A 23,224-nucleotide genomic window follows, 5' to 3' on the forward strand; every position below is an offset into this window, starting at 1 on the left:
CACACACACACACACACACACTTCATTAGCAAAGAGATATACAGAAACTCAGTTTTAGATATTTAAATAAGACAAGTTGCTCCTATCATTCTCTGTGGCATCAAATCTGCACATGAAAGTGTGATAAATGTAGGGATGTGCTTCATTTTTGTCATGTTAGTGATCTTTTTTCTTTATTTAAAATACTGTGGAACACATCCAAAATAATGTACGAACCGGCGGACAAACGGCATTAAACCTGAGGAACAAAACCAATTTCTGCTACAGCAACAACAACAACAACTGCTTCATTATGACAGCAAAGACAGACACATTAAATGGTCCCAGTCTATCCCGGAGGCTTTGTTAAGTTTTTGCCGCGGTGGTCAGTGTTTGATCTTGGTCTACAAAGCCCGACAACGCTCCATCAGTGCCCAGGAGCGCCACGGCGGCAGCTGTTATCAAACCGCCAAACATCAGAGGAGAAACAGTCCCCTCTGTCCTTGACTCCGGCACACACTTATTGAAGGAAAAAGCCTCCAGCGCTCTCTGTGCTTTCATAGAAAATAAATGCGGCATCAAAAAGGGCAGGTATCGGGTATCACAGTGTTCGGTGTATGCACAGTCACAGAAGCCACTGAATATAATACTAGTGTTATTGAGATCCCATATGTCTGCATTATTATCAAGTATGACAATTAGAGACACAGCTGCACCTCCTGAGGCTTTCCTTCTCTGTTCATGCGGCATGATGTTGTGATTTACTATACAATATAAACAGGCAGCAAGTCACCCTGCAGATGGAGCCACGATAATTAGCAAGCAAACACAGATAGCTAAGTATACATTCCCCACATCACAAATAGCCGAGTCGGTTTGCTTTCCTCCATCCTTACCTGGCAACATATTCCAGAGCTTTACTTTATTGTCATCTCACGAATAATCCATTTGCTGCAGAGCTTATCAAAAACCCCAGACTCAAACAAATCTGACCGTTTTTTTGCAAAGGCTGAGAACTTTCTTTCACCCACCCCTCCAAGTAATAAAACTTCCGTAAGTCGTTTGATGCTCTTATTAAAATATTTTTAAACCTCAAATTATCTTCCCAAACATGAATTCTCAAGTGAAGGACTCGAGCGCGTAGACAAAGCGCCCGCGAGCACACCGCCAAAGAGAATTTCGAAGAAGACGAGCTTGAGCGGAGCTGGAGGAACGAGGCCGAAGAGGGGCCAGCAACAGTTACAAGATGTGTTGCTCTCCGAAGGAGCAGCTGACTAACTCTGAATCCTAAGCAGAGGAAAGTTGTGCGTTTTCTTTTTCCTCGAGGCGCTAAAAGACCAGTTGTGTTGTCTGAGAGGGCCAGATGGGTCTGCGCTCTGTGACTAAAGTCCGGGCACACGCACACACCTCCAGGACCCTCAAGCTCATCAGCATTCACAGTAAACGCTTGCTGTTTCCCCCCTTTTCTCTTGTCCTACACTCATTTTCTCCTTTTTCCTCTCTGCTGATGGCTCCATGGGGAGGACTGGAATCGTTACTGTTTATCCAGTTATTCCTCAAGGGGGTAAAAAAAAGAAAAGAAAAGAAAAGAAAGAAAGACAAGGAAGCTCAGCCAGCAGGACACAGACACTCAGAGACTGATAGAGAGAAACAGAGTGAGAGGCTAAGCAGAGACAAAGCTTGGACCTTTACACTGTTAGCAAACATTGCGGTAGGGAAACCAAACACCGCCACCCAGACAGCATAAAGCTTAAGGTTTCACTTTTATTCCCAACAGACTGAAGCAACCTTCCTACAACTGCTCTCAGATTTAAACCCTTCAATCCTGTTTCACATGGATCCTGCAAAAAAGGTTTCCAAGCTCCATAAACACGTTTCCTGCCTAAACAACAGGATGATGTCAAATAGTCTCAGTTAATTTCAGTTCACTTTCACTTCTGCAATGACTCTTAAGTTTCATAACCAATACAGACCGGGCGCATCACTGGATCAGTCAGTAATATGTGTGTGCATGCAGGGAAAAAAAATACAGGAAACCTGTTGGGAACACCTGCGCTGCTGCAGTTGGTGAAGCTCTAAAAGAGGGTGAGGAGGAAGAGAGGGTCACCCACATATCGTCGTAGCGCCTCGCTTTGTTCTCGTGCTGAGAGCACGTCAGTGTGCTGTTTGATAAATGCAGGAGAGAAAGTAGCAGAAGAAAGACAAAGTCCGTGCAAGACTGAATGTGGCCACAGCTGTACTGCAGGTTTTCTTTTTTATTACTGATAAACACGATGAAAAGCCTAATTTAAAAAGAACCCCGATGCTTCAAAAAGCACAAAGACTAATATTTAGTCAGAACCTTAAAATCAGGCAGACACTAATCGTCGTCTCTGAAGCTCATATTTTCACAAATCTTTGCGTTTTCAGATTAGAAATCTGTGGTTAAAATCTCCTTGACTATTAAAAATTCAGATTAAAAGCAGCAAAATATAAAAAGATAAAAGTGTTCAGAGTTGGTGATTCGACTCAATTATTTTGCAAAAAAACCAAACGGCGAACAATTTGCAAACACAAAGAATAAAGAATAAATCCTGCATGTGCTGCAGCACCTTAAACTGCAAAACCGGATGGCCTAAAGGTGGTTTCAGGCACAAATGGAAAAAAGCAGCCCGCGCTTTGACATCAGATGACAAATCTCAGTTCAACCCACAGGCAGCAGAAATAATTTGTTTGCGAGGGAAATGTAATGAAGAATTTACGTTTCTGTGCTTAGATTGCCGCCCCGCCATTAACAAAAAAAAATTAACTTTCTGATTGTTCTCTGACAGGACACCTGGGATAACGTTCTCTACTTCCCACCTTCGCACATTTTATCTTCCGCTCTCGTCACACAGAATTAAAACCGTTTTGCTTTTGTCTGGGCTCAAGCTGACATTTCTACCAATCTTCCTCCGAGGCATTTCACTAAGTTGTTTTACAACATTTCCACCCTGTCGAGCCCAGTTTGAAGCAAAATTAAAAATGGGGGAAAAAAGGAAAAGAGGTTAGAATAATTACGTTTTAAGCCATCTGGAGAATTTTCTTCCTGTGGGTGTTTGAGTGACAGTAAATACAGTATAACTTAAAGTGGCATTAAACAGAAACACTCGACTCAGGCTTTGGGAACGACTACAAAACAAAAGCTGCAACAATATAACCGAGGCTTTGTTTGCTCTGGGAAAATGTGAGGGAACTATTTTTTTCCCCCACAGTGTAAAAAAATAAAAAGCAGACTTTTTGAAGAGATGTGTGGCTCTCAGAGGCTGAGGAGTAATGAACCTACGAAACAGCACTGCACATTAAGACGTTTATGACGACAGTGCCGATGCTGAGGTTTGGTGATATTTAACAAAGTTTTGAGAAAATGGTTTGAGTCATAAAAATTTAAGGGCTAGGCTTGGGTTTGTAACAAGGGGGGGAGATGTGACTGTCAACGGGAAACTGAAAACAAACAGCACCGTTACTTCCTCCATCACTCCAGACTGACTCATAACTCCTAACAGCCACTTTAGAGTTTTGTCTCCTGATCATAAAAAAGGAAAGTTTGGCTTTCTGGTGAAATAAGTCATCCCCCCCACCCACTTACAGGCCTTGTTAGGGACTTGTCCAGATTTTGGGCAGCAAATATCAAAGGTGTGTTGAATTAGATCTTTCTGCATTCGTCCAGGGAACAAAAACTACAGATAACAACCGTCCCATATCTGTCAGCTGTGTCCCTGCCCCTCATATTTATGACCCGGTTTATCCCATAAACTCTTCACATACCTGCTTGTCCTTGTCTTTAGCTTTCCCGCTGCCCGACACCCGCGACGAGGTGACATCACGGGGGATGACAGACATTTGGTGCAGTGGCATGTTCATCCCAGCAGAGCCAACCGGGGGGGGACGCTCACACACACACTTCCTGTCCCGCTGCCAGAGCAAAGGGCATGTTGGTTTGAACTACGACACCTTGCCAGCACCGCCCCTGCGGAGGACACACATTACATCAAAATTAAACATGAGCATCGTTTTCTGTCGGAGCAGCTGGAGAGATGAAATGCAAATGTGGAGTAAGAAGCAAGAAATGACAGCCCTGAAGTGGTACAGCTGCATTTTAAACACTCAAGTGTGTTTTCACCTGGTTTGCTCATTACTCGATTGACTTCTTTAGGGATTCTTCAGGGGTTTTTTTAAAGTCTAAGTTGATTAAATTCAAATGCTGACGAGTGTGAGTCTTCGCATTAGAGAGCCAACCTCTAGAGTCTGGCTATTCATGTGTAAATATACCTAGCTCTTTTTATTTATGGTAATGTGGCTTCAGTTACATATGATGTAAGGGAAGAAGGAAGGAAAAAAAGGATGTCTATACAACAGATATCTGCATATGAATGTGCAGCATTTGCTGGCAGATATTTGACACGGGAGGCTCTCTGTTGGTTTAGTTTAGTTAAAGTAGTCGTTGAAGTAGTCGTTTATGATAGTTTTGTATTTTCTAATTAGCTTTTTTCCCATTTTACTTTGACTTTTGCATGTTTCAGTTTAGTTTAGTCAACTGTAAGAATCTTGGTTGTAGGCACCAATCACATTTGAGCACCGCTGAGTTGCAAGCAGATAAAAGGCCCGTGTGGAGACCCTATTGTTAGCTGAGACCTGAGAAAACCTAAAATACTAAGTGCTGATGATGTGTTGATCATAAAATTTTGACTTGGGTTTTGTTTTGTAGATTTATGCTGCATTTATGTGCAAAACTGAGTATGCATAAGTGTATTCTTAGTGATTATTATGAGGCATCTGTGTATTTTAAAGACATCTATGTTGCTGTATTTGGTGTTTTATTATCAAACTTATTTTACTAGTTTACGATTTTAAATCAGAACAAAACGAAAGCATTCCCCATAATCACCTCTGCCCTTCTGACCCGGAGTACAGTGTTAAAGGACCTTCAGACTTTCCTCAAATCCCAAAAGCACAGTCAGCTACGACTTTCCAAAAGAGAGCCGTCTCTGAACAGCACGAGCGCCGAGTGAGATATATTACCACAGGGGTGATTTCCAAAGTGTAAACCATATCACTGCGGGGGCGTGCATGAATTCACTTTTGTTTTTCCAGAAACCTGGATTCAGACTTTCTGCAGCAGTGACTGGTGGCGAGTCGGTTTCTCTTTCAATCTGATTGAGTCAGAGTCATGAAAGCAGCAGCGTGGGACTGTCCTGTGGAGTTACACAAGAGGTTTTACACACGGGTCGTATTAACTTCAGTTAATGCAGCCATCTGTACTCCCACTGACAGCAATTAAGCTGTAGCTCCTTCTCACCACTAGGCTGTATATGTGACTGTGTGTGTGTTTGCACGCAGCCCAGCCTGCCAAACAAACCCTCAAGCTCCACAGTATGAAAATGACTGGATTAAGACACCAAAAAGCAAGCGGGACAGATGGGAGGTCAGTAAAATGGCAGTAATCAGAAACCAGTGCAGGAGGGGGAAAAGCGGGGAGGTTGGTGGCGGCACTCATTCAGGGCTTCGGACTGAGAATGCCACACAGTCTCACTGAGGAGACGATCAGACCATCGCAGCCAGAGCTGTCACTTCAGCTCATCACCGCACTGTATCTGATAAGTACTCAACAAGATGGAGAGGTGATTACGCACCATCAGCAGACGCATCAGCTTCTTGTGCAACAGCTGGCAGTCTCAGCTTGATGTCAGTACACAGTGTGGGGGAGGGCGGTGTAATAAAGAGGCAGCAGAAAGCACCTCGGCACCCAAAAACAAAAAAAAAACAAACTACTCTTAAGTGATGAACACCCTAATGCACAATCGGTCCAAAGTGTAGCCACTCTTTGCCTTCAGACGGTTATATCATCAGATGAATATCACACAGCATTGATATGGCAATAAAGTGTGCATCATGTCTGCTTTCCTCTTGCTATAACACAGCATTTAAACATGCAGGCAGTAATGGTTAATACACCAAATTACCAGAAAATAGCAATGCACACTAATTCAACATGCAGAGAATACATGCATATTCATTGCTTCTTCTCCCCCCTTATGTAGGTGGTATATATCGAAGATGATCATCTTGCACCATATTTAGAATCTCAGAATCACTGATGCCGTCATTACTGTGGGAAACGTGCTGCGACAGTATTATGAGATACTCCTTCTTTCTCCACACGTAATCACTTGTGTAATTGTTTATCCTTGCAGATGCTCTAGAAAAAATACATAAATACATTGATTTTTATAAGCAGAGGCACTGAAAACAATAACTGTATCAGTGGAAACCTCCTTTCGTTTAAAACATCCAAGGCTGTTCCTAATGATCAGTGCAACTGTTTGCAAATTATGCACATTACCAAACGCTTAAATAATACAGCCTTAAATTTGTTTACAGCTTCATAATGGTGCATAATAAACTGTTTATTTTTAACATTTCTGTTGGGTTAAATATACATTTTGGCCCGTCTGTTTTTGAAATCAGTGAAGTAACAACAAATGCAGATATTTCACCAATGGCACAAAGAGGCCCTGAGCGATTAGGCGATTACACTCTCATGATTATTAGGACCTGAACCCAGCTGAATACTTAGCTAACTCTTTGAGGTCCACACCAAGAAAAAAGCAATGGAAACATTTTTTGTTTGCATTTCTTATTGACTTGGGTGAGTAATAACCACAATCAATTTTGTTTTTCAATAGACCCTGTAGTTTTTAAAATATTGATCTCTACCAAATGGTTGAGCTGTCACTTCATGGTAAAAGTATGAAATGCAAATACAAGTACAGTAGATAATACAGTCGAAAAAAAATCAAATAAAGGGCCAAATTATAATCAAATTAATGACAAAAACTATTCAGGGCATTGGATACAGTTTATTTCTAGTAGCATACCAGTGGTCATTGCTGGTTTTCATTCCATCAAAGGAAACTATTATATCAAACAACAAAATACATATTTTTTTAATCTGCAAATGAGAAAAATATTCATATTCAGGCCACGTCTGATTGAATGCTACTGTGCAAAATCATTTTTCGTTTAAAAAAATAAAATAAAATAAAAACAGTGGAAATCAAGCACATCTGCTTGTGGTTTTGGTCGTGGGGGTCTTAGGGTGTAGCATTTATTCTGTGGTCTTGGAGAGCTGAATCATGGTTGTCCAACTCTAGATGCTGGCTTGTTAACTTGGTTCAGACACAACCAGGTGGAATCCTTTTGAGAGCCATCGGTTTCTGGTCCAGTAGGGCACAGTCCCTCTTGTAGACCAGGTATTCAAGTCAAGGATGTATCCGAACAGTGGAATATGCCATCTCCTTAACTTGTAACTTATAACTTGTCTTATACAGGTGTAATATAATATCAGAAAGCTTAATTCCTCCCATATGCTAATTATATACAGGATGAGTGATGGGCATGGAATGGTGATCTTTGCATTGGACTCTTTGCTCCACCGTTTGACCGATGAAAGAGGCATGAACCCACAGGCATTGTTTAGGTTGACACATTTGGTGTCAAACGATTTTATTGCAATCAGAGCTTCATCAGACCTGTAATCAAAGGCTCCATGGCCCTTCTTCATCAGGTCTTTGTCTGCCATCAGGGAAGCTCCACCAGTGCAGTTTGGTCATACAGTACCAATGCACCTGACACCCAAGGAGGTGTGCAAGTTCTGGCCCAAGCTGAAACTTGTGAAGAGCTGAGGTTCTTTTATGGGTTTGCATACTGTTTTTTACAACTTTGGCCCCTTAGCGGTAGCTTCTGTTCCTTTTCACTGAGGGGAGCATTGAAGAATGTAGATCCCCCTTGATACAGCAGCAAGTCGCGGATGATGCCAGATGAACTTGGCCGAACAATTTAAAACCCCACTCATCTGGTGGAGAGTGCCAGCCCTGTTGGCTTCATATGAAACCATGACCTCAAACACACTGTGGTTGAAGGTGGATGGTATCATGCCACAAGACCATGTGATTTTTAGCCATATAATTGTTTAGCATCCATATAGTACTTGTTAAACATGAAACTTCCTGTTTGGGAGAGGGATAAGAAGAGCTAATCGTTTACATTCACAGTGCCTTCTGGTGGATTTTTTTGGGCATTACGGATGTAAACCAATTGGTAGAAAAGACTCAATAAGGTAGGTCTAGTTCAGTGAAAGCCTCAGTTAGATATAGGGCCTGAAAATGTGCTCTACCAATTGGTTGAGCAGAACCCTAAAGGGCTAGTCTGGGTTTGCTTTAGACAGCAGCCCGCCCACTCTCACCATCATCAATACACAACAGCAGAGTTTCAAAAACTTTGAGAAACTATGCCAAGGAACGCTGAAGCTCTTCTGTAAGTTTGTCCCAGTTTTTCCTTTTATGTAACATCCATCTCTACACAACCCTGCAGAGGTTGCTCATTGTGGTGCGTTTATACAGTAGCAAGGTCAACTCAATACCACAACGGGGGAGGGGAGGGGAGTGGGGTGCAGAGAAGAAACGGTGCCATACAAAGATGTTCATCTTTGTCGCGAACTGCTGATTCACATACCACTGAAAATAAAAGAGTCTGTTTTGTTGTGAAACACAAAAGCGCAGCAGAGTCTCCCAGAAGAAGAAGAAAACAAAACAAAGCACATTTATATTCGACAATTCAGTGCACCATTTACCAAGCTATTGCAGAAAGCCGTGTGTCCTTAACCATATTTAGATGTCAGGGTGGTTTTTCGGCCGCCGAGTCTACGTGGACGTAATTTCTTCAACTGATGGCATTTTTTACAGAGCTGCTACGCTACCGCAGTTGTTAAATGTTAAAGGTTTTATTAACCAAACTTCAGCTCTTGAGTCCTTTCCCTTCCCTCACCATCAATCTTGATTACATTAAAGACAACGGACTCGGATGCAAAAACAGTAAATAATTTATTCCCTAGTGTGAGCGAAGAATCAAAGGTCACTTTGATGGGCACAAAGCCCTTAGAGTCATATTGCACCTGTGTGCATGAGGCTAATGAGTTGCAGTAAATGAGTGTGGGTCAGGGACCGAGTAAAGCCCATAGGGAATTATCACAGGGAAGAATCATTAAAGCTCACGCTGTAGCTCATCCACGAAGGTTTGCCTTAATTTTAAAAAAGCCATTTTGTGAACTATGATGTGAAGTAAACAAGAAGGAGGAATGAGATAAATCAGGATGGTCCGTGTCACTCGCTCAAATGTTTCCCAGGCGCAGTCCGATGACCCAACACCAATGTTCGCCGCTGTCTCCACAACACATAGTGCTGCTGCACCAGCGAGCTCATTACTATACATCCCAAAAATAACAACTGCAGTAAGCCCAACAGCACTCTTTGCTTTTAATTGGCATTGTGTTTCAAACCTAAGGTCTTTGTTGGACAGAGAGGTTGCACTAATGGGGCGAGAGATGTGTTGGAAAGACAGCTGGGAAAACACGTTTGCGATATAACAATGTCTAAACATTCAGTTCAGAGCTCTAAGTGTGAATATTTTAGGATTAATAAAGCTAAACTGATTCTGTCAATCAAGCTGTCATAAAGTCCTTTGGATGTGATGTCACATCATGCCATTTCCTGTTGTGTGTGTGTGTGTGTCCTCCAGGCTGGCTACTAGTCAAAGAGTTCACTGTAACACCATTAAAATGCTAGCAACTTTCCAACCAATCTCAGACCTCCTATGGTTTCAATTCAAAGTTAACCTGTTACTATGGCAGCAGCCTCAAGGGTCAGCTTAATTTCTAAGGGGGACAATAGTTTCTTATAATGCACTTCTAAATGGTTACATAATGTCAGTAAAAAAAAATTCAAAACACATTTCTGTGTGAGGGCAGTTTTCAAGCAAACACCAGCCATTCATAAAACCAATATGTAAGAAAAACAGAGTGCATTTAAATTTGATTTTAGAAGGCTTTAATCCCACAGCCTGTAACCAGACAGAGGGGATTCGTGAGTTTCACATGGCTGCTGGTAGGTAGAATAACAGTAGCAGTGCCTGCACTGAATCCAGGCATGCTTACAAAACTATGGGACAAATCTGACTACTGTATGGACATATGCTGTGTGCCATGGTACAAAACAATAAAATAAAAATACTGCATCCATGACAAATAAAATTGTTCAGACGTCAGTGGCTGATGCTGATCTATTGAGCAAAAAAAAAGTTCCTTTAATTAATTTATTTTCTTTCACTGGCAAAAATGCAGAAAAACTGGAAAAAACATGTCTTCTTTGAGGCCTGTATTCAAATTTTCAAAATCTAGCCTGTGATGAAAGAATTGAGGCATAGTGCCACACACAGAGTGTAAAAGTCCAAGTAGGGTGGTTTAATAACAGAAGACCTCAAATCCTCTGTGAAAGCTCGGTGCATTAAAACTGAACCTGATGAGTGAGAGGCACTGTGACGACTAGTGAATCATCACGTCCTACTTTGTAGTGTATCTAATAATGCCTGATTGTGACCATATTTTACAAAACAATAATCATATTTTACTGAGACTTACTTTAAAACACTATTGCTGCTGTCACATATCAAAGGAGCAGGTCATTTTCTCATAATTTTCTGTACCAATTATTTGAACAGGAAGTCATTGTGGTGTTACGGGCAAGCAATCTTTAGCGTGTCTGTTTTGGAGGAACTTTATTTTCCATGTAATCACTTCTACTCTTAATATTCTTTCAGATTATGAAGGAAAACAAAACAAACTTCAAACAAAGTTTACTCTTAAATTTCAGAGGGAATTTAAAAAGAGTAAAATTCAGGATATTCTGTTTTTGCATGTGTCACAACACATCTTGATATTTCCGAGATGGCAAAACTGCCCCCCCAGTAGATAAGACTCCTGGCCACAGAGGATCCACCCAGAGACAAAGCCATCAAAATATTAGCTCCTATTACCCAATGAAGTCTATTTATTTGAAAAACAACTCAGCCCTTCTCACCATCTCTGGCCCTCTCTGCTCCTGAGCCAGGTAAATCACAGCCCTGCTCTCCGTTCTGCTCAGATGAGCTCTGCTGTTACTCCGTTTGCCAAGGGGCTCCTCTGTGTCCCTGCTGTCAGATCAGACCCGAGATATGGTCGAGAGCGCGTTCTTCAGTTCTGATGTGCAACCAGGCAGAAAAACTCAGCTGTGTATCAATCAATCCAAACATCACTGTAGTATAGCTATAGTCTATATTTAAAGAGGTGTCTTCCCAAAGGATTAGTGGGTTAGGGCAGATACCAACAGAGCATATCAGATAGATACAGAGTCTGAAAGATGTTGGACGTGGAAGAATTTCAGCCATATGTTGCATCCTAATGAAGAGACTGTTCTGCATTTTAATGAGTGATAAAATGCTCAAATGTGACTGTAGTAGCCACAGTAAGCTCCCAACTGCATGGTGTGTCTCATTAAGATGCTCCATACAGCTCTCAGAATTATTATTATTTTTGTCTCATAGAAATGTATTCAGTGTTCATTTGGCAGGTACAGTATGACGCTTGGAAATGCAATTTCTCCCTCTGGGGGATGTGCGACTGTCACTGAATTCTTTCACGAGAGGAAAGGAAAAAAAGGGAAAGGCTACAAATATGGTTGCATGTTGTACTGGCGGCTCCACTAAAAGATACAAGTCAGGGGAGAGAAGGCGGGCACAATTTTACCATGGCGCAGATGCTATAGCTGTGTTGGCAGCGACAACTAGACTTGATGCCCTGCCAGAAATCAGAGACTCTCCAGTCTCCGCTCAGATTAACAGAGCATCAGTTAGACCTGATGGACTCTTCTGATAAGGCCTCGTACACTTGCACAAATAGGCACTGCTATTTTTCATAGCTTTGAATAAAATGTTAAACAAATTTAGCTGTCAAACTTAAACTGTTGGATAATTTAACAGCCACAGACAGCACACACACACACAAAAACACAAACACACAAGGATGTGCCGCACCGAGCTCCAAGACTGCTGATTACTTTTTCATAAAGTACTGGGAATAAATTACCATAATGTTTGTAGCCTATTGTCATTTCAGCTGTAGCTGCATCATTTGCACAACCGTGGCTTATATTTCACTCTCTTTTCTGACTACCAAATTGCTATTTATCCTAAAAGCAAGATTAATAATATAGATGTTTTTGATTAAAGTTCATTGTATCCCTAGCTGTCCCGTTTTATTATATGCAAATGAGTCCCAGTTTGGAGGTGATTAATTGTGTAGAAGGAGGAACGAGCTCTTTTGACATCTGGGATTAGCAGGCATGTTGACTAGAAAAATGCACGAGTTAGTGCCTTCCTTGTTTAATGCATCTATAAACACAAAAAAACTTCACCCACATTTAGTAAAATGACCTTGACTCTCTTCTTGTGACGGGAAGGCGTGACTCATGCGATGCCAGAGCAGATAGACCGAGAGGAGCAAAAATTACGACATAAATAGAAGCGTGCATACTCATAAAGACCTTCTGAAACTCCCCCTCAGCTTAACGATTAAATGCAGGACAGAGGATGTGTTAATTCACAGTATACATTTTTTTCTCTCACCACCATTACCAGAATAGATGCAGTGCTCTCTGCCCTGAGTACAGGGAAATTCAGTTTCAAGTGAAACTGGGATGAAATGACTCATCCTGCAGCAAAATTCATATTTTTACATAAAAATCTTATTTTACACACCGATGATAATTATAGTAGTCTTCAGTTACCCCTCATTTCTCTAGATTTCTAGGGAAATGGGAAATGCGCTGGTGTATTTACAGGTAAATAACTTACATTGAAATACAATATATGACTCCAGAGAGCTAGAAAGTCAGTATTTTACATGACCTTCAAACATAGCCTGAACTGTCTTGCAATTTCTTCAAGTAGTCTTCTGAATTAATTCTCCAGGCTTCTTAAAGAACATTTAAATCTCTTTTTTGGAAGTTTGCTGCTTTTTGTTTATTTTCTGCTAAATTGATGCTGAGATTCTAGCTCTGGGGCCCGATCCAAGACTGACAGTGTCCCATTTTGTGTTTTTTTTTCCATCCAGGTATGCTTTTATTGCATTAGCAGTGCATTTGGGATCATTGTCATGCTGAAAAATGAAACCATTGGCAATCAGATGATTCCCAGATAGTATTTCATGGTGGATCAAAATCAAATTTTTAGAATTCCACCAAACCAAAGATCCCTGTTGTGCCCCTTTTCCTGAACTCCTCTGTACATATTGATGATGATTTCAACAAAAGTCTCAAATTTGGATTCACCACTCCACAAGATCCATTTTTAGCCAAGCTCTTGAATAATTCTACATACCTCAGCTTTTTTCTCCCAGTTTCCTGTGTTTGTTTGTTTTGTTCCTGTTTCTTAAGGACATGACTTTCAGTGTAAATGTGTTTTTGTGGCAGACTGCTAGAAACAACACTATTTAAAGTTGGTTCTTTCCAATTATGTGTAGATACAACACTGACTCATCCCTTGGGTTGGGGTGCCCTTTTCATGCCTGAATGATTTATTTAAAAAACAACAACAACAAAACAACTTTTCCCTGAAAATGTTTTCTCTGCAAATGGGCTAAAAATGAATGAAAAAGCAGCCAATGTCCAAAGAAAACCTTTGAAAGCCGGGAAAGCTATTGCTCAAGACCACTTTACACAATTACAAGCAAGTGTGGCTCCTCGGAAGCAAAATATGAAGAAATTAGTTACTCAATACTTAGCACTATAATTTCCACAGAACCCCATATTTTTTTCTATTGCGCATTTCTTGTATAACTACTTGCGCCACCTGTTGTGTTATTAACTTTTATGTCATTGAAAAGGCCATTCAGGGCGGAGCACGGCACCTTAGCAAAGGCTATTTCCTCATGATTTACACTTATCCTCTATGAAAACTCCGGAATTAGGTGACGCTTCTTTGTGTCTTAACTTCTGAAAAGCACATTTGTTTTTCTCCAGGACTACACAGAGAACCTCTTGGGATCTAGCATTGCTTTCAAAGACTCAGACTAAAGTTTAATAAGCTGCGGCAGCTCGTTAGGCATCAGGCACTTTGAGGACTTGGAGGATGGTTCCTCCCACTCCTTCAGAGTAATTGTTCACAGCAACTTCCTGAGGTGTTGGTGTCACAATGAGTCTGCCGGGCAACCAGCAGAAATTTGAGGGAATTTTTTTTTTTATGTCACGCTAATAGTTGTACAAGGATCAAAGCATAAGGAACAAGTTTAAAAAAAGAGAAGACACTGCATACCATAATAATTAGTATGACGGGCTGACAGGTGACAGGATTTCTTCTTTTTTTTGGTTTGTTTGTTTTATTATTTACACAGACAGACAGGCTAGCTATTTCTAGCACTAACCACTGAGAGCTGTTTCAATCTCTTTACCCAAGTCTTGACATGAAAGCAAGCAGGCCTCTGTCACTGTGGCATTTGGACCCCAACTGGAAAGCAGCATCTTAAAGTGTTTATTCTGTTGTGTTTAAAAATATACTTCTCTGTCTGTAAGCAGCGCAACAAAAAAAAAGCAACTAAATTCAGAACGAAAATATGAAGAAATCTCTGGTCCCATCTTTTTATAAACATTGTGCAACGACCACAATATTCAGATAGAAGGGCGTACATTTTTATGCAGCTCTGACATTGCCAGGAGCAGATTATCAGTTTCAGCCTGCAGTTAATAAATGTTTACTCCCACAGCTACCTTGACCAGAGGCCAAACTGAAATTTCGGTGATCGTCTATTGTTCTAAAACCTCAGGCTAACCCTCAAAGCTGAAGTGTTTATGCCTTTTAATCCAACAAGAGGTGATTTATGTTTTGTAAAAGGTTTCACTTGGAAGTGATCTGAAAGGGTTCAGTTTTCAGATAAATAACAGGGACACTGACAGAGGGCTTCGCAGTAGGGCTGCCACAAACGATTATTTTGATAGTCGACTAGTCACCGATTATTTTTGCGATTAGTCGACTAATCAGATCATCATCCATTGGACGTAAAACTACAGCTTATTGCACCAGCAGCATCTGCTCTTATATAACTATCATTAGCTTACAACTTTAAGTGTTTAAGGTATGTGCTAACTAAAAATAAAGACAAGATGATAGTTTATTAAATTTTAATGAAATTTGCAGATTGTTTCGGTGAAGTTGAATAAACTCCTTGCTATCTAAAATATAACAGGACACCGGAGTATATTCTCGAGCATCTCACACTTCTGATAATCAGTTGTCTGCTTGACGTTTATTCAGCTGTGTAAAAACTATAACTTTAATCTCAGACAAACTGATTTAGTCAGGAACAAATAAAATACAAAAAAAAAAGCCAAACAATAACATTTTAAGTTATCTAAGTGACTCATATATTTAACCTGAGTAGCGAAAGACAGCGGTGGGTTTGAAAACGATTTGCGGGGAGTCCGGTGTTCTCACGGCGCTAGTGAGCCTAGCCCCCGGCTAGCTAACGAGCTAGTGGGTAACAGATGTCTCCGAAAACGTCGGAGCGCTTTTGAAAATATGTGGTGTCTTGATAAACTGAGCCGATATTTGAGGTTTACACAGTTTACACAGCTACATTCTTGCCTGTTAAACGTTTATTTTGTGACCCAGAAAGAATAATAAGAGTAACATTAAAACTAACTAGCTGCCGCCATTGTTGGAAACTGCGCTGGGCCGCGCTATGAATTCTGGGACACAGCTTCTTCTTCTTCTTCTGGGTTTAACGGTAGCTGGCATCCTTGTACATGCAGTGCTGCCATCTTCTGTTTCAGTCCGTTATTACACTCTTAAATCCTGCCACTTATTCCTGCGTCTTTTGTGATCTTACAAAGCTTCAAACGACGCGTCGACTATTAAATCAGTCGTCGACGATTTTGATAGTCGACGTAATCGTGACTAGTCGACAAATCGTGGCAGCCCTACTTCGCAGCAGTATCGCTGTTTTTAATGCAGCAATTTTCTTCTGTATGGAGACTTCATAAACTGCTGTGACGAGGCACCAAAAAACTAAATGCCAGTAAGTAAAGAGGAAACACGGCTGACTCAAAGGGAACTTGATAAGAGTTTTTGACAAGAAGCTGTTCAATTTTTTGGTGGGTGTGTGATGTGATAAGGGGGAAGAAAAGTTACCAGCCTGTTTATCGTACAATTGGAATGAATAAGGATTTAGCTGGAAAAGCAGACTTAAATATCTGTGGGGTAAACACAGGGAGAAAAGCACAATCATCAAAAATCTACTGTATGGAGATGGGAACTGAAATTGCCAAGATAGGCAAACAGCCACACTCCACAAAACACCAGATTCGAGTATGCAGCTTCTGTAATCTCTCTGCAACAGTAAATACTATGAAGGGAAAGGAGAACATAGAATACAGGAAGCAAGAGCCATCTCTGCTGTGTGCAGGCAGATTTGAATATTACCCTCACACAGGATAGATTTTAAAAACGCAGTTTCTTGTCAGCACATGTCCAATTTACAGTCGTATCGAACCCCGTCTGCGGGTGCAGTCAGAGCGCCGCAATCAAGTTCAGTGACTTATTAGCACAACTGCACACAGGTACAGCTACAGATGCAAACTCAAGTCAACCACAAGTACAGATTCCCATTTGCATTTTGGGAACATAGCCAAAGGTGATACCCAGATATTGAGTTATAGTTAGCGGACAGGTGCAGCTTCTAGATGTCAATGAACAGATAGAAGGCTTTATAAAAATATCTGATTTTCTATCTTGGTAACGATAAATAAACGCTTATCTAAAATCTTTTTTTTTTTCAAACAAGTATGTGTTGTTAATTACTGATCTATTCAATGCAGAGTCCCTTCTTTCCTCATTTGGATGTGCTCTTTGGGGCCACTAGTGATGAGGCTGTTCAATAAAGTTTAGTGAAAGCCTGTTAATTTTAATGAGATGCGGACCAAAAAAATGTGGAGACACTGCAGTGTGTAAAGCATCACACTCTTCAGCTGATGTTGTGGATTTCTGTGTGCTGAAGTGCCATTGTGGGTTACATAAATCCCTCCGCTGTGTTAGGGATATATGCATTTCAAACAGAGCAGGCACAAGCAAATCAAGAGCCTATTAGATCAATCAAATAGCCTGTAGAACAAAAAAAAAAGGGGGTAAACAAAGCAATCACATGTAATCAGATGTCCTATTTTGTAAAAGCATACCCAAACATGTTGAATATGCTGTCATTGTAAGCAGAAAATGTTCATGTCGCAGGCTGGAAGCGCCAAATGTTGAGAATGGTGCTTCAAGATAAAACTTGGATATGCAACAGCTTAGATCATTAATAGGAAGCGAGAAGAAGGGCTAACTATAAACACACATTATGTTATTACTTTATTTTTAAGCAAAAAGATTTGATTAAAAATGATGCTTGTGTATCTGAGGTAGTATCCGCTTCCTCAACTGCACTCACCACTACATTTTAAATGGCTGAGTTGTCTGCAGTATTGTCTATTATAGATAAAAGCCAGCAGCCACTATGTGCTATTTCTATAAAATACTCAAATCTGGTTCCATACACCAGAACTCGGATCTTCTATAACAGTACTAAAAAAAAAAAAAAACAGTCCACAGGACATTTAATCATAAGCTGGATGGTCAAATGGAGGACAAATATATAGTGTTACTGAGCCTCAGTTTGAATACTTCAGTTAGTGTAACTGGAGCATTTAACCATTATTGCTGTTGTGATGGCATGCCACACATGGTAAGCTCCACACCACCAGTTGATTCACTTTAGTTAATTTACAGTCACTACTTTAAAATATTCTGGTTATTGTTCAATATTGTTTCTTTATTAAATGTATTTATTTTTCCATCACACCTTCCAATGTTTATATGGCGTGCACACATATTAACACTGCAAGTTCAAAGTTTTGTTTTGTTATATTACATCTTTCTTTGTTTGAGTTACCTGGGGTTTGGCTTCTCCTCCTGTCTGGCAAAAGGTGTAGCAAAGGGCTGGGAGAGCTGACAGCCTAATTGGATGGAACCACATGCTTCATTGCCTGGGGGGTGTTTCATGTTTGTTTAATTGTTTTGTATTAGTTGATTATATGGCAACCATTTAGTTTTGTGTGTCATTTGGTTTCAACAGGTCAGTTTATCATATGTTTGTTTGAGATTTTGTTAATTGTTATCTTGAGTTTAGTCTATTTAGTTGACCTCTTTTATTGGCCTGCCTGTTTAAGTTTTGGCTTTGTTAAATCTATTTTCATATTTTTGGGTCAATAAAACCCCTTTTTTGAATTAAACACCTGTGTCCTTTATGCTTTACTGCTTGGTCCCTGACAGCTGTGCTAGCTGTTGTATTCTGTGGCTATTTACAGCTTTTCATCTGACCTCAAATCTAACTTCTGAAAGCTTCACACCCACAACACAACCCCAGCCCTCACCCTAACCCTACTCCTATTGGATAATTGGTCATGTGGCCAAGACATGACTAGACTTATTCTGAAGCAGCCATTTTGACAGGAAATAGTAGCCAAACACAGTTGCTGTTAATCATATTAACGCAGCTTCTGTTCTATTTAGAGACAGAGCCAAAATTTTCAGTAACACGTGTTTCGAAACTGGTCCGCTAAGGGTGAGAAGTGTACTTTCCAAACTCAACTTTTTGACCGTCAGAAACATCTAAACCAACCAGTTCCTGAAAGTCTATTTAAAACAGCAATCTGAAGGCTGTATGTTCCCTGCGATGGGCCAAACCGGAAAAGAAAAATTGTGACTCATTGCTTTTATTCATGCTAACAAGGTTTTACTTGCGTGTTTGCCTGTCAAAAACCACATGGTCTGTTTGAACAGTGAAACAGACACATGTGAAGTGCACTGCAGCCACCACGAGGTCACTTTCACAAAAAACTGACAAAAACTTTTTGATTGCTTTGCAACAACTTAGAGACCTTCTCACTTATTTTCAATGATTTTTCCTCCATTTCATTTCTCATTCAGGCACCTTAATCACTCGTCAGTCGAAAAGGAGTAGTTAGCTCATGTGCAACAGGAGAAAACACGGATTATTCTTCAGTACATTTCATTTATCAGTAAGGAATACCATGACATCCACAATGGGTATGAATACAAACTAAGATAACTCCCCCCAAAAATGCAATATCATGCAAGATTTTATCCATGCTGTGCAAACAAGTACTGCAACATGGTTTAAAATACTAAAATATAATTTCATTTTATCGTCACTGGCCTTACTACAGGATAAACATCTAGTGCAATTCCTCAAAAATAATGACAGTATTCCATATTGTTCTTTTAAATTAAGAGTGGAAAATTACTAACATAGGTGGGAATTTTAGAATATCATTCATATCAAGCGTATTAAGCTCCAAAATCCTCATACATGATGTTTTCAAGCCTGCCTATAACTCGAGGGAAGCTGACACTTGTTCTTACTTAGTTCAACAGTTGATGATTTTACTCCGTTTTACAGTAATCAATATCACCAAGATGAATTTCACAAAAAAAAACAAAATTACACAACACTGGATACTCAGCTGTGACGGCCAAACAGGATGCAGTCTGCATTTCTCTGGGAAGCTGTAGCTGTTTGTGTGTGCGTTCAAGGTTATGCAAATCCACTACTGACATTGTGCACACAATATGAAACACACTGACCTGGACTCGTCCTGTGCAATAGATTTATTTGTATTATAGCCACTAATGTTCAAAACACAATTCAGGGAAAAGTGGTCTCATCAGTGAAGAATGAGGAAATGAAAAACTAACTCACCACCCGAGTAGAAACTGAAAGCATGTTCCTTTTAACCACTTTTCTGGCCATACCGGTAAACAAAGCCTTTTTACTGGTAAGCGTGTGCTTCGGCACACAGACAACTCTGTCCCTCGGGCTAGTGTTTGTCCTCCTGCTGCCTCGCAGAATAACCCGACTGTGTGGAGGAGTTATGGACCAGCAGGCAGTTTCAGCCCACCACAACGCTCCGTGAAACAGCAGACGTGTAATATGCGAGTGCATGTGGGGTTCACCACTGTGTGTAGTAAGTGCGTGGACACAGGAAATCACACACTGAGAGGCAGCTTTAGAGGCTGCTGGTCTGGCTGCAGGTCGACTCAGTGGCTAGCAGCAGCAAAAAGAAGCTAAATGACTTCATAACTGCATGGTGGACAGTTGGAGAACAAGCCTCCAGCAGTTATACAGCATTTAACCAGCAAAAAAAAAAAGTCGCTCTGCTATATAACACACGCACTGAATCTGAATTAGAAAAACCTAATACTGCAACTGCTATAGAAGAATCTGTCTTAATCTTAAGACTGCTTTAAAACGGAAATGTTGGATTTTTTTTATTTTTTATTTTTAGTAAAAGGAAACAAAAGGTGGTTTCCAAAAGATTTTCTGAGGTTTGTCTGTTACTCATTTTATATCCTAAGAGCAAAAAGATAAAACATTTAAGTCAACATTTTAACCATGCTCCCTATGATATTTTTGTTTTAGGTTTTCAAGATGCTAGTGAGACCAGCTATAATGTATGGTTTTGAGAAAAAAGACAGAAGGCTGAGCTGGAGTTGCAGAGTTGAGCATGCTCAGATTTTCATTGGGAGGGACCAGAAAGGTCAGAGGGACAACTCATGTTGAGATGTTTGGAGACGCCGTTAGAGAGACCAGACTGAGATGGTTTGGACATAAGTAGTGGATTTATTGGAGAAAGAATGCTGAAGATGGAGCTGCCAAGCAGGAGGAAAAGAGGAAGACAACAGAAGGTTCAAATGTGGTAAAAGGAGGACAAGCAGAGGGTTAGTGTAAAAGAGAGGGATGCTAGGGATAGACTGTGGTGCTGTTACAGCCCCTGTAGCGGTAGCAGCTAGTAATAGCAGCTAATAGTAGAAGCTGCTAGAAGAAGATTTTACAGAAGAAATGAGCAACATGCAAGGAGTTTGAGTACCAACTTTTACCAAGAAAAACAAAGAAATTTTAAAGCTTTATAAATAATCAGACTCCTCAGGCTGTATCATCATTGGGCCACCTACACCTAGAGGAGCTGCTAAACCATGAAACCCTGCCATGAAGCTCCCAGCATGTAGATTTTGTGCTGATGTTAATGTGAGAGGAGGTTTGGAGCTGTGCTGTTGTTGAATGAGCAGAGTGCTGAGACACTTTGCACCCCAGCCCTCAGCAACCTCCCTCTCCAACTTCATGTGGTCTGATACTTAATGTGGGTGATTTGTTGTGGTTCCTGAATGCTTTCATTTTGCAATAATACGCCTTACCTAGGAGAGAAGAAATTTAATGAGCTGATTTGTTGCAGCAGTATTATGCTATTACAGTACAGTGAACTCTGCTTTTTGGAACGGCCCAGGCAAACCGAATGGCTACAGGTACTAGAGTTTATACACCTGCACTAAAGATTCAGAGGTATGGCCCAATACATTTGTCCATATAGTGTAGCTGCCCAAAAGCAGACAATTATGGATCTGCATCTTCAAATGTTCCAAAAAAAGATGCCTGAAGCATTTTAAATACAAAGTCGTGTGAAAAAAAAGGGAAAAGAAGAAAGACGTTTAAAGGAAAAGGGCTGAGAATGTGTTAAGCACTAGTTGGATCAATCATGTTTTGGGTTTGTTATGTAGCAAGTGGCACGGGGAAACATTTTATTGGTGAGTGGAAAGATTTACTCAATTAAATAAAAGCAAGCTGCACACTATAACAGCAAATGGGCCAACTCAAGAGGCTCGTGTTGAAGGTTTGCCATCGCCCTCACAGCCCTGAACCTAATCATCATCATCATAGAAAAACCTTTGAATACACTTCAAAAGAGCAGTCCGTGCACGAAGGCCAAAAATGTCACAAAACTACAAGCAATTTGCAGGAAGAATGGATGAAAGTCCTTAAAATAGACAAACAACAAGAAAAACTTCGAATGAAAAAACTTGTTACTTTATACTGAACAAACCTTTGCTTTGAAGCCTTTTTTCTTTTATCCCGTAAAGGTCATCGTTTGGCAAATTCAAATTCGCAAAAACAATTCAATGTCATTCTATGTGATAAAAACTAAAAGACAACACCTTTTCACATTTTTCAAAACAGACTTCACAACTATTTGTGTGGAGACAGGAACATCTGGAAACATTGAAAAGTAAAAAACTGTTTCTGCTGGGTTAGATACCTTTTTTTTTTTTTTAAAGGAAAGAAAATCATACATTTTTGTGGCAGTGAGACATCGTCCACACATAGAGAACGGCTTATTTATCAGAAAACCTTTTAAAACAGGTCCTCATGCAGTCAAAGCTCATCTTCCTAGTTTTCCATTTCAGTAAAAAAAAAAAAAAAAAAAAGAACAAATGAAAATGTCAGGACAGTTTGACAAAACAACCTGCACCATCCACCCATCATCCTTCTGTAATTGGGGTAATCAGGGCTGCAAAATAACCCAACCTTGGCTTCTTAGTTTGACCCATGTGACACTATCAACAAAACCATAACAGCTCCTCTGGGGTGGTTAACAAAGCTACGAAAAGCACATTCCTGGGAATATCAGCAGCTGAGCTCTGACAAAACAACATCTTAAGAACACATTATGCTTGTCAAGAAAAAAGAAGCTTATTGCTGCAAGAAACGGTTAAACGATGTCACAGATCATGCCCGTATCAACATCTGCATTCGTTCAGCTGAATTCTATTTGTTTAATAAACTCTTCTGTTGCTTGAACACCTAATTTGAACATAATACGTCTCACAATATCTAGCAAAGCTCATTTATACAAGCTATAGCAGGCTGAATTCATTATTTAAATCACTATTAATAACTGCAACACAGTCAGGATTGAATTATCGTGATCAAATAAATGTGGGGTGCTCTTAAGCAGGGAGGGGATTTGGGCTGGAATTATTTCTGCTGCTGTAACCGGAGAACGTCTCTAACATGGATGTATTGTAATGAGATGTAAGTCTGAATACGCTTAATGAAAAATGCAATGCAAACACCACCAGCAACGGCAAACAGTTGAAAAGTCATTAGTGAGAAAACTCATTGATATTCATGATGAAATGACGGCTCTGGCTCATTCCACCTCGATATTAAAAGCAGCTGATGATATATCCGTGCTGTTTACAGTCAGGTTAATTGTACAGGAAAAACCAAAATTCCGCACATCATTTCCCAGACATTACATCACAGTCGGAGTTCTTAAATACAGTGACATCAAAACGCTTTTGTGTGTCCAGCCACAGTGGCTGCTGCTGCTGCTCGCGCCAATTACCTTGTTTCCCCCAAAGTAAGTCCAGAAACAAACAAATATAGAAACTGTGATGAGATGCCTACAGGTCA

General features: G+C 40.3%; 1 protein-coding gene across 6 annotated transcripts in view; it reads right to left on the minus strand.

Moving 5' to 3' along the window:
• The window catches only part of marchf8 (membrane-associated ring finger (C3HC4) 8), a 91,464-nt gene that overhangs the window by 60,997 nt on the left and 7,243 nt on the right, over positions 1-23,224 (minus strand). For 4 of the 6 annotated variants that reach the window (XM_005743812.1, XM_005743807.1, XM_005743810.1 and 1 more), the window contains exon 2: positions 3,766-3,967. In XM_005743812.1, coding sequence (XP_005743869.1) covers positions 3,766-3,861 — 96 coding nt within the window. In that variant the 5' untranslated portion in view covers positions 3,862-3,967. Of the gene's footprint in view, positions 1-3,765; positions 3,968-17,845; positions 17,870-19,675; positions 19,697-23,224 lie in introns of those variants that run through there. The other 2 variants (XM_005743811.2, XM_005743809.2) reach the window with 2 other exon arrangements.

The sequence above is a fragment of the Pundamilia nyererei genome, unplaced genomic scaffold (assembly GCF_000239375.1).
Source record: "Pundamilia nyererei isolate P.nyererei 1_Seehausen unplaced genomic scaffold, PunNye1.0 scaffold00136, whole genome shotgun sequence".
Lineage (NCBI taxonomy): Eukaryota > Metazoa > Chordata > Actinopteri > Cichliformes > Cichlidae > Pundamilia > Pundamilia nyererei.